At 35.2% G+C, this 12,377-nt stretch overlaps 1 protein-coding gene across 1 annotated transcript; it reads right to left on the bottom strand.

Annotated features, from left to right (window-relative positions):
* Positions 1-2,620: 2,620 nt before the first annotated feature.
* On the bottom strand, positions 2,621-11,957 carry BTF3L4 (basic transcription factor 3 like 4). Its single transcript, XM_070745866.1, has 6 exons — positions 11,740-11,957; positions 8,828-8,891; positions 7,828-7,941; positions 6,285-6,486; positions 5,788-5,847; positions 2,621-4,341 (listed from the first exon to the last, which is right to left on the bottom strand). The coding sequence occupies exons 2-6, from the start codon at positions 8,879-8,881 to the stop codon at positions 4,295-4,297; spliced, it is 477 nt and encodes a 158-aa protein (XP_070601967.1). The 5' UTR covers positions 8,882-8,891; positions 11,740-11,957; the 3' UTR covers positions 2,621-4,294.
* Between the last annotated feature and the right edge of the window lie 420 nt (positions 11,958-12,377).

Raw genomic sequence — 12,377 nt, 5'->3', positions numbered from 1 at the left:
AACTGCTGTGAACATCCGTCCCTTGATAGGTGGCAGAACTAATATTCCCAATAAATATCCCCTCATACTAACTGCAGATATATGGTTGCTTCACACTGCCTGCTTTTTCTAGAACAAGGACAAGGCAACTACCATTTTAGGTTGCAGGAACAGATGGTTATTACAGATAGCAAATAGTTTATTTTCTGATTGAGAGATTTCAATAAAGCAGTATATTCTGGCTTATAGCTGATCCTAGTAATTGGGATGCATTAACAATTGAATCAATTACTTTCAAATAAATATGTTTTAAAACAATAATAATAAGAGAATGCATAGCTTTCAGTAAGTGAAATTTTCATTATCAGGGAAATCTAAAATCAGAAGGTAAAAGCTTGAATCAGAGGTTTTATACCATCATATAAGTTAATACTTATTCTTAAGCAGGCTGCTGCTAAGAATTCAGACAATCAGGGAAAAGAATAAAATTAGGGTTTTCAATATAGATATGTGGGCAGTAGTAGAAAGCTGCATTTGACTGCACTAAAAGTTCTGAAAAAAACAAGCGGTAATTAAGTACTGCCCAATTAAAATAATAAGCAACTTAGTAAACATTCTCTTCCTTCTCATTTCTATTAGTATTTGTAGTGCCATCAAGAATCCCTATACCATGAGAAATAGTCAGCAAATCAAACATTTTCTACTTTTTACAGTAGTCTTATTCACATATACTAAGTGATAATGAATTTTGATTGATTTTAGCCTAATGCAAGAACAAACCTATTTGTTATCTTTAGTGTTTTTAAACTAGGCATCTATCCAACAATGTTTTAATAACCCTGGTTTACCATTATATATCAACAAAGATGCGGGGTTGGTCTCTTACATTAATGAAACTGCACTATTGGGAAAATATTTAAACATCTTTTTGACCCAAACAAAGTATACAGTATAGGGATACAAACAGTTCTTTTTAATATTTAAACCATCTAGTCTTTTTCTCTTTCAACATTAAATCAATTGAAAGAAAAGCTAGAAATACGTTAAATAAGTTGCTTTATTTCAAGTCATTGCTAAAGAAAATACTGTACTGAAATTTTGTAGGACCAGTAAAGGCAAAAACCAAGGTGATTATTCATGTTAGATTTTCCACGTAACACAATTTACCCTCTCCCTATATAGCACTATGATTTAATACCATAATTAACATTTAACTAGGATTAGAAGAATGTTTCTTAAATCATGTGGCTGTACATGGGGCTGGTCTTGAAGAGCCTCCGGAAGCTCCACTTGATGCAATATGTAGCAGCCAGCATGGTTTTGTGCACATGTAACAGCTCTCCTGAGGAGTTGCATTGGCTGCTGATTTGCTTCCAGGTGCAATTCAAGGTGCTGGTTGTCATCTTTAAAGCCCTTCATGGTTTGGGACCAGATTATCTGAGGCACCATCTCTTGCTTAACACATCAGATCCATCAGAGTAGAGACACAGGGAATGCTGCGGGTCCCATCCCCGAGGGAGATAACCTGGTGGGACCCAGAAGGGCTTTATCCGTGGTGGCTCCCTCTCTGGAACATCATTCCCTCCAAGATTAGAACGGCCCCGACTCTAATACTCTTCCAGAAGGCACTGAAGACCTGGTTCTACCAGCATGCCTCGGGAAGCCAGAGCATGATGGAACTCATTAAATGGCTCGTGTGATCTGGGGCAGGGGTGTGTGTGATTTTTATTATATTATATTTATTTGTTTCTTTTTATTAGTTTTTTTAAAAATATGTTTATATTCTGTAAGTTACCTTGAGTCACCATGGGCGAATAAGGGACAATATAAATTCAATAAATAAATGAAATCACATCAATATAAGAATACCACTAATAAAATTAATACTTAAATGAATTGTTTTAATCTTTCTGTAACCTACTGCTTCATAGGAAATATGTCAATGCATATTACCCTGCTTCCCCCAAAATAAGACCCTCTTATATTTTTTTGAACCCTAAAATAAGTGTTCGGCCTTTTTACCAAACATTCAAAAGCCTGATTGGGCTTATTATCAGGTGATATCTTCCTTTGGGGAAAACAGGGTAAAAAAACTTGATGAGGTAATTTACTTGTTACACACAAATGAGCAAATGAAAAATTACCATCACTGCGTATGTTCTCATAGTGCTACATCTAAAATGCTTAATTTATTTCAGGATGCTAATAGCCTCAGATAAATAGCAAATTAAATTTGGGCAATATAATCAAAATCTTAAAATGGACTATATCTTCAGTTATTATTAGTTTAATTGTGTTTCTATATTTTATAATACCTCAGGAAAAGAAACTATTAAGTAATCAACAGTTCTTTCAATTTACAAGTTTACATTAAATTCTCTTTTCCAAACATGATAACTGCATTGTTATGAACTTTTAAATGACCTTTTCATTAATTAATAAAAGTTCCCTGCAAAGAGATTTCTAGATGTTTTCCTAGGGCAAAAGCAATGTAAAATATATATCAATTGCATATGTATATTCTGCAGTAAGAGAATACATTTTCAAAAATGAGGCACAGTAAACATTACTAGTTAAACAGGTTGCACATCCATATTTTGTTCTGCTGTTTGAAGAGTTAACACACATGAGGGAACATCACCTCCTTCGAATTATTTTATTAAGATCCATGTATTATATAAAATAGAACAGGAAAATCTATAAAATCAAGTGAGTAGTTCAGGTGACATTACAAAATCTGTTTTGGGAAGTCAGCCTGATATTATTTGAATGCTATATTGCCTCAAAATATAGTTGCTGGGTGCATATATCAGCAGAAAAAGCAGATATATCCAAAGTATATTAAAATAAGCTGTGAAAAAAAGGCTTTTACAAGCCCTGATTGGCATCAGCAAGATTTACAATGATGTTTCATTGCAAATACATAAAATTTCTTTGAAGAACCAAGAGCTTCAACTGCAAAGATTATATCAAGCACCTTTGAAGAGTTTCACAGAGCATTTACTGTCACTATCATCTAACAATTAGGACTCATGTTTACAGAAGTGACTGCAATACAACATTAACCCACAAGAGAATGCAGGAGAAATGTAAGGAAGATTACCTTCAAAACTGATGGATTATACCTTTGTGAATGCTAATGCTAGTACATTTAGCTCTTTCTTTATGAATTCTATGTATGCCAAGTAACATTTCCTGATTTTAGTGTCCAAAAGTAAAAGTTTACCAGCTCTTAGAAGCAAAATTATTATAATAGAATATGTTTCTTAACAAAATAACCTACCTGTACATGACAATGCACTATTTTCTAATTGAAAATATGAACAGAAGCAATAACCCCTTATCAAAGCAAAATACTAGTTCTGGAAAAGACAGGCTAAAAAATGTAATGCCTAGCTGAGATAGAGCTCAAACCACGCACAGCATCCTGAAGGGGAGCTAGCTGAAAGTGTACCAAGAAAAAACACAAGGCAATGGATGCTGTAGAATGTATCCTCCAATCTTTATCTCAGTAAATGTAAATATGTATACTGTACCAAGTTTCTTATAGAGGACAAGAAAAATTGTATCAGAGATGCAGCATTGATATTTGGCTCAACCTACAATCAGGGTGCCTCACTGAAGACGGAGTATAGTATCTGATAGCATGTAAATGCAACCCAGGTTTATTATTAAGATGAACATGAGAAGAGCTTTAACAGTAAAAGAGAAGCTCTTATGTGTAATATTTTTTAAAGTTGCAATAAACATGCATATCAATAGCCTATCTTTGGTAGAAATTAAAACCAAAAGGAGGCTGATGAGAAACTACACAAATACACCATCAGTATGGTCAAGTACATATGTAAATATAATAGTACAGAAATTAAAACCAAATGGTAATTAGTAAGTGGCATCCCCAATTTATTACTTTTTAAATTATTTTACAAGAAATATCTGATTGCAATAGAGAAGTTAGCCAAATTAAAGTTTTCTTTTATTTCTACTTAAAAGGGTGAAGGGAAAATCAAGTAGATCTGCTCTCCAATTTCCTCAACTGTACGTTAAGCGACATACATACATTCACACACATACACACCTTAATCTGCACTGAAAATGTATTTTCTTTTTAACTGAAAAGGTAGATCCTGGAGTAAGTGCAAAATGCAAAAATCAACTGACAGGAAATGCTGAATAAACAGCATAATTAAAATACAAAATATTTTATATTATTGAACTATTAAACAGGTAATGTTCGCTGTTTTTGTAAAACTTTGGAACCATACAGCTGATTCCTTAAATCTAGTCCATGTCAACTTCCAGAACTATTAATGAATTAATTAGCTTCATTTTTTGATGCTTCATCAAAGTTTTCTACAAGATCTGGAAAAGATGGAAATATATAATAGGCTCAAAAACATTGTTATTAAAAATGCATTATTTAGAGGATTAAAATATTTATATACTAGTAAAACTCTGTAACCTTCAATGAATCAAGATAACGGAAATTAGCTAATTTAAAAATGTGAATGCAATGCAAACCCCATTACTCCTTGGAATTAACATTTCAAGGATGCTCAGACCAGTTGTATTCACAAAGTTGTGGCTGCTGCAATACCACTGTGGTCAGTCACAGTCCTGTAACTGTGAGTTCCAATGCTCTCTGTCAGCTTCCCAACAAGCAAAGTCAATAGAGAAGCCAACAGTAAGATCACTCTCGCTATCACTGCTTTTTTGGCTGCCCATTATCATTCCGTTTATGTGTTTAAATGAATAAGAACCTCTGAAAGAATAAGCCAATGGGTCATGGATTGTCTAGTAATGAAAGAATTAAACTTGTTTTAACCTCAAAACTTACAAATGCTTACAAAACATAAAATATAGCATCTTTTGTGCATTAAACAGCTTTGAATTCCTCCTACATCCAGACATTAAATAATACACCGGCTCCTAGATTCAATTCTGTTATGGAGCCAATAACATATAGTGGTACCTCAGTACTCATAGTTAATTGGTTCTGCAAAATACATTGTGTACCAAAAGCGATGAGTACCAAACAATTTTTCCCATAAGGAATAATGTGAGTCACAAAGCAGCCAACATCGACAAATTCTAGCTTGTGAGTCAAGTACCAAACAATCAATTACTACTGGGACAAAATTCATGTCGAAATGTGTCAAGTACAAATTTGACAAGTTTCAAAGCAGTTGAGTACCAAGGTACTACCACTGTACATTCATACAGGCAGTCCCTATATGACTAAGAATGTCCAATTTATACTTAATAACAAGCTGCCTACTAAAAAAAATGTCAAAGGGAATAATCCTGTGAATCGACAAACCGAAGCTCTCCAATGGTTTTAATGAACTGTATTTAATTTACAGACGGTTTTCTGTAATTCATAAAAAAACAGTTCATGCTTTTAGTGATTTGTCACCTCAACACCAACTACCATTTTTACTAAAAGACCATAAGTTCGAGTTTTAACTTATAAATCTGACTTAATGGAATTTGTTCATTAAAAGAACTTGTTTTATAACAAAGGGACTTCCTGTACTTCATAATGAATATGTAGTAAAATTCTGTGCTTGTTTCTAAAAGGTACCTTTTATTTATAGATCAAATCTGTAGACTGCCTCAGTTTTACTCATTATTATAGATACTGTATATACTGTACCTTATCTCACATTGTGTGTCAAGCTGATGAAATTTTTATTTTAAAATCTCCATTCTTAGAACAGTCTTCTAATTAAAGGCTAGAATCATCCTCTACCTATTCAAATGTCATGCAGTAAAAAGTAAATTATTTTCAAATTAATATAAACTTACCAGGAACATCGTCATCTTCCTCGTCAATATCTTCCGATTTTGGTACTTTGCTGTCCAACACTAGAAAATAAAAATATTAATTTATTTCAAGAATTTACATAGTTAATTATCGATTATAAAGTTACTATAAATTCACTGCTAGCTAAATATAAACCTTCTTTTCAAAGTAGACTTGTAGCTTGTTTCACTTCACTGAATCTCTCCACCAACCTTTGAGGTAATTTTTGATTGGGCTATAGGAGAAATGAAATCTATTCTGGCTTTCCTCCTCCATTTGTTTTGTTTTCAGAACAAAATGCCAAACTTTGCAATTCAAATTAATGAGCATAAATCAAATAAGTAATTTTTAAAATCATTCCTTTGCAGACATTTATGAAGTTGTTACTAGATTTCATGAATACTTAATACTTTTTAAAAATTCAGCTTATAAGTAAAATTACTCCATAGACTGCAACTTGTTTATCAGTCTCGACCAGTACACGTAACATTGTACTTACCTTGTCTTGGGAACTGTTCCGCTAACTTTCGAAGGCTTGTTAAACTATCGGCACCCAGTTGGCTTAAAATGCCAGGTAACATTTCCGTGATTGGTTTGGCTTCAGCATGACCAGTAATTGCAAAAGTATTTGCAGAGAGTGAAGCCTGGACTTTTGGATTGTTGAAATGAATAACTGTTCCATCATCTTTTATCATATTCACCTGTTTTAAACACAGATTTATTAGAACTTATACATATGGAGTATTATACCAAAAATATAACCAATCGTTATAGAAATAATCAATATTTTATTATATAATAAACATCCATATGATAATATATATGTATTTACGTTTGAAAATATTTACCGTATTGTTCAGACTATAAGACGCACAGGTGTATGAGTTACACCAAGATTTCAAAGAAGTAAAGAAAAAAGGTTTTGTCCTCCTTGGGCCCCAGGAGCACACTGCAAAAACAGACCCCATTTTTGCAAAAAACGGGCCACACAGAGGGTTTGTGAGACCTACAGAGTCTCTTGGGGACTGGGGTAAGGCAAAAATACCCCGTTTTTGCAAAAAACAGTCCAGTTTTTTGCCCAGATTTCACAAAACAGGTGCTTTTGCCTTCCCCCAGCGCCAGGAGCACTCTGCAGGCCTCCTAAACACAGCACACCTCATTTTTTGAAAGAAAGAAAAACAAACAAACATCCTGGCCCATTTTCGCAAAAGTGGGATGCGGGGTGGGGCTTCGGGAGGCCAAAAGTGGCTGTATTCAGTGTATAAGACAACATTTCCACTCTCTTTTAGGAGGCAAAAAGGTGTGTCCTATACTCTGAAAAATACGGTATATACTATTGGCATATATAATATAAAATCCAATCCCCTTTTATCATACAATTTTGTAAAGCAAACAACATTCACATTTATAACCAACATAGTATATTTCAGGTGACAGAAACTTACTTCTTAGCATGCTGATTCCTTTATTTTGAGCAATGCAAAATAAATTAGGACAATTCACCTCAAAGATTTAAAAATTAATATAAATCCATTTTGTCAAAGCTTTGTTTTATTGTATTTTGATTCTACTGAAAAAATGTCTAAGATTTAAATAATCACTTTTCATTCTATTTCAAATTAATATAAGTATTCTTATTATCTGATTGTTCCCCAATTTACTTTTCAGTGCCTACTTCTTGTCTAATAAAAATATTGAACACTATGTAAAAGTGTATGATCCATACTGTTCCTCCAACATAATTCAAACATACTTGCTATTCTTTATCTAAAATAAATTATAAGCAACTGGTTACTTTGTACTGTTGACAGGTTGACTAAAATACCAATCATTTTAAATGTATGAACTTCAAATAATAAAACTAGAACCAAGGGACCTATGTTTTCAGACATTCAGAGACTTAACATACTATCAAACTTTAGGGTTTTCCTGTGTTTCCCTTTCTCTCACAAATTTAAAACAATGTTGCATTTCACAAATGAATCCATCAATTGTGAAGATTATGAATAGAAGCATTCAAATATAACAAAATATTGATGTACCTCTTCAATGCCAGCAATATTGTTTACTGCCAATTTTTTAAGTGAACTTTGAAGTTTTTTATCATCAGCTGTTGCTGTTCTGTGGACTACCTTCTTCTTTCTACGAGCTGTACCCTGAGACACAAAAATGCATACATGAATTATTTCCAAATGAAATGTTTCATATTACTTACTGTAAAACAGAGGTTTTCCAACTTGGCAACTTTTATGACTTGTGAACTTAAACTCCCAGAATTCTCTAGCCAGCTATATTATGCTGGTTGGAGAATTCTGGGATCTGAAGTCCACAAGTCTTAAAGTTGCCAACTTTGGGACCCCTGTTTTAAAACGTTGTTTATAAACCTTTTAAAAATAAAATATGACTTACAACCACAACAAAACACCTACCAGTATGAGATTTTCTAGGCAGGAAGCTATTTCAAACATTTTTATCCAACTCAGTTGAAAACTCTAATGTATTCCTGTTTTTGCCAAAGCATCTCAATCATTATAGTACATGGTCATATGTTAAATGCATATATATATATATATATATATATATATATATATATATATATATATATATATATATATATATATAGTCTGTGTGCAGTCCTTGTATCCCTACTTACAGGTTCTGTTTCTATTGCTTTCACATTAAGCTAAAAGTCATAAAATCTCTTTTCTATCTCATGTGAGCAAAAACTGCCACTAATGAGTGTTTAGGAAATATAGCATATATTGGTATTAATATATAGCACTGGATCTTTCAATGAGAAAATCACTTCTGCTTTTAAATAATAACATTCAACAGAAACTTGCATGTTTTTTCCAAAAAAGAAAAAGGAAGTCCTGACTGTATAACTACTGAGCACATCAGAATGGACAATAGCCTGTGGAAAATAGAAATGTGGAATAAATCCCTATTATATCAATATTTTGTACCTATATGTATATCTACCTACACAAATATATGCAGTAATGATAATTTCTAGAATATTCCAAAGCTCACTACTCATACCTTTCCACCTATTCGGACCTGAGCCTGAAGTTTAGCCAGTTTTTCTTGATTCATCTTGCTTTATCTGAAAAATAAATATACTAGCTAAGTTTATGACAAATCCAGAATTCATTTTTAAACAATAGTCTTTCAAAACATCACATTTATCTGTTTTAATATCATAAAACATCAGCAATTTATCAAAATAAATCCATACTTACTCCTGAACTCAGTTTGGAGGAGGAAAACAATGGAAACATGACTGTGTTTTATCAGAAAGGGAAAAGGGAATTACATGCTCTACCTTTACTCCTAATTATAACTGGTTTTGCCCTGACACACTGACCTTAATATCAACATGTGTTTTCTCTGTGAAGTGAATAGCACATATTCACTAATACAGAATAAAATCAAGTCAAAAAAGCTCTTCCTTTTAATGCAGTAGAATAAGGGTTCCTAACCCCTGGGCTGTGACCCACTATCAGGTCTTGAACCATCTGGAGCCAGGCCATGGAAATGGCAGGTAAGCGTGCCCACACACTACCCATTTGCATGAGCAGCAGGTGAGTGTGTGCTGTATTTGCACAAATTGTGGGCATGTGTGCCTGCTGCTTGTGCAAATGGAGCTTCAAGTGCTTGCCTGCCACTCACCCAGAATCATCTCCACCCCAACGCTGAACTGCAAAGCCAGAAAGGTTTGGAAATTACAATATGATTCTATCACATGAAAATGGAAGCTAACAAGAATTAAGTGCATCTTTATCTACATGTCTAGATAATTATAAACCGTTTATTGCTCATGCTACAATATTAAGGAATTAAGGAAGTATATTACAACTAAAATTCTACAACCCATAAAACACAGCCAGTTTTTTTCTTTAAAAAAACCTATGCTTACATATAAGTGTATCACAAGAATGCCAATGTCTGCATTTTACTTTTGATTATGTGGAGGGATGTTTATCTAAAATAAACATGAACAAATATTAACATCAAGGGAACTCTTTTTAAAGATACCCTCCTGAGTGTCATCTATAGGTCAAAAAGTTTTCACCAATAGTTTCCCAGCCATGGAATGCATGCCTTTAGGAATAGCATGGAGCCCTTCTTTCCACTTTTAACCTTGTTAAATGACTGACTTAACTGTTTTTATAAACTGTTAACCCTTTCTATCTAATGATTATGTGAAACATATACAGTATTAAAAAAATACTGAATGATAAAATATGTACCTATTAAATTTCCCCATGTTATATATATGTATTGTCATTTGTTTTCCTGCTAGATCGGTGCAAACTCTTGGAATATCCCGTAGTTATACCGTTATTTTTCTTGCATTATTTCCCAACATTGTCCCAACAAGCCATGATTTTAAAATAACCAACTTCAGCACATAATCATCAATCAAAACATTCTAACATTACTTATAGTTTAGAGATTTTTCCGCTGGATTAGCAATGGCCTGCTCTTTAATGCTAACCATGCTAGTCTGTGGTTAGCAGAGCATGTGAAGCTCCAGGAAGTTGAGAGCTAGGGTGCATTTTTTTCTCATTATAATACAAAATGTTATATTTCACCAGACCAATATTAAATTCTAAGGTAATAATGGACTTAAATCTTTGCAGAACTGGAATATCTGTCAATTGAAAAAGAGAGCATATTGGACAGGGAAACAGAAAAGGGCCTGACAAAGTTAAAAAAAACCTTCTCAAGTCAGTGAGAAAGATGTTTTCAGAAATAGGTAAAATAATTTCTTTTGTCAATAATATTGAGAATATAAATTTGCTGACATTATGGAACAGGAAGATGTATTGTATTGGAACAATTTTTATTTTAATATTTAATAAAACTAGGGTGACATTTTGTATTATAATGAGAATATGACATTTTGTATTATGAGAAAAAAACCCAAAGTAGGTGAAACAAATAAAGTACTTGAGGAGAGACATAATATATTATTCCTGCAAAATAGACATCTATTAGGACAACCAAAATCCTCTCTGCTTTGGAACCTGGCATGTCAAAGAAATCTAACTGCTGATATAATGGCTAATAATCCTAGTCATAAAGATTGATACTACTGATAATGGTAATTAGCAATAATATGCTTTATTTCATACACCTAACGACCTCTTTTTTCCTATTACCACCAGCAGGATGTAAATTTGTAAAAGGTTCAATTTGTAAAAAAATAATAATAGCAAAAATAATAAGGGGAGGGGAGAAAAACACTCTGGAGAAGACAGTGAAAACCAAGTCGTACAAAATTAAAAAAATAAAATACGAGTGTAGCGATTAGGAGATAATTAGAGATACTGCAAGAATCTATATTCTTGAGGATTTAAAAGGCTGCATACTATCAACTCCAGAGTCCAAAGCCTGAGGAAACCCCGTCTCCCAACCCAAGGAGAGGGAAGCTTTCAGTCCTGAGGGAAGGGGGCATATTTCTCCTCCAAGGAAAATGTATGAGGTGGACTTTGCAGGAAGGTGAGAGATGCTGGGCCTGGGAATATATATGTATATATTTATTCACTTAGGCAAGTAGAATAAACGCCGCTGTCGTGCTTTAGAAAAGAGGTAGAGCTGTTTGCGACTCGCGAGTCTCGGGTTGGCGGCAGAAAAGGTGCATTCACACGACCGGGAGGCACATAAACCAACCCTGACAAAGGGAGAGCGCGAGGGGCGCAAGGCAAAGGGTCCCGGGAATTAGGAACAAAGCCAACCCAGGGAACCCGGGCTTCCCGGAGGCGAACGAACTTGCCAGGCCCACTCTCCTTCCCCCCACTCGCTCTTCGGCACCACCACCAGCCCCTCCCACCGTGCATGGCGCTCCGCGCGCCGGCCAAGCAAAACCCCCTCCCTCTCCCCACGGTTCGATACGCGGGCTCGCGAGGGGCGCGAGAGCTTCAGACGGTCAAGCGGGAAGTTTTCACCTCAGTCCGACGAACCTTCCGAAAGCAACACGCGGCAACAGCAAGATGGCGGTCACGGAGGGGGGGTAAGCGAGTGTGAGAGCAATCTGGACCCAGGCGGCCTCGGAAACACGGGACCGTAGCTCCGCCCCTCTCCTCTAATTGGCGGACAAAACGAGTCGGGTGTATAAAATGGGCGCCGCCAGCCACACCCTCCTACGGCTCCAGCTACGGGCAAATGCGAAGCCTCTGTGTGCTATGCACGACCATGCGGGGAGGGGGAGGAAAATACTTTTACAGCGATGGATGCTGGGAGTTGTAGTTTTCCTTAGACATACCAACAAGGAGTCCATTGCTTTTGTTGTTTTTAAGGCGCAGGAGCTGCTCGCCCCCGAGGGAACTGAACTGAGCACAGGAACTGCTTCCGCGGAAGCGGGAATCGCCGTTGTTTTTTTTAGATCTCAGTTTTCATACTAAAATCAGACAAAATTTTCAGTTTGTGCTGCCAGTTTCAGAAGCTGAACATTTCCTCTTCCCCACCCACATGTGCGAAAGTAGGTCTACTCAGTAGGCAAGGAAGGGACTAAATCCCACCGAAGAGAATACATGTACATACAGTATACTGCTCAAAAAAATAAAGGGAACACTCAACTAACCCA

This window comes from Erythrolamprus reginae, chromosome 3 (assembly GCF_031021105.1).
Source record: "Erythrolamprus reginae isolate rEryReg1 chromosome 3, rEryReg1.hap1, whole genome shotgun sequence".
Classification (NCBI taxonomy): domain Eukaryota; kingdom Metazoa; phylum Chordata; class Lepidosauria; order Squamata; family Dipsadidae; genus Erythrolamprus; species Erythrolamprus reginae.
Note: the sequence above shows the minus strand (reverse complement) of the source record. Positions and strands in the feature narration are given on the sequence as shown.

Excerpts from the sequence above, each read along its gene's own strand:
- BTF3L4 (XM_070745866.1), bottom strand. The coding sequence starts at position 8,881 with ATGAATCAAGAAAAACTGGCTAAACTTCAGGCTCAGGTCCGAATAGGT. Across the intron at positions 6,487-7,827 it reads ATATTGCTGGCATTGAAGAG|GTGAATATGATAAAAGATGA; the intron begins GTACATCAATAT and ends TGTTTAAAACAG. Across the intron at positions 5,848-6,284 it reads GGAACAGTTCCCAAGACAAG|TGTTGGACAGCAAAGTACCA; the intron begins GTAAGTACAATG and ends TTTATTTTCTAG.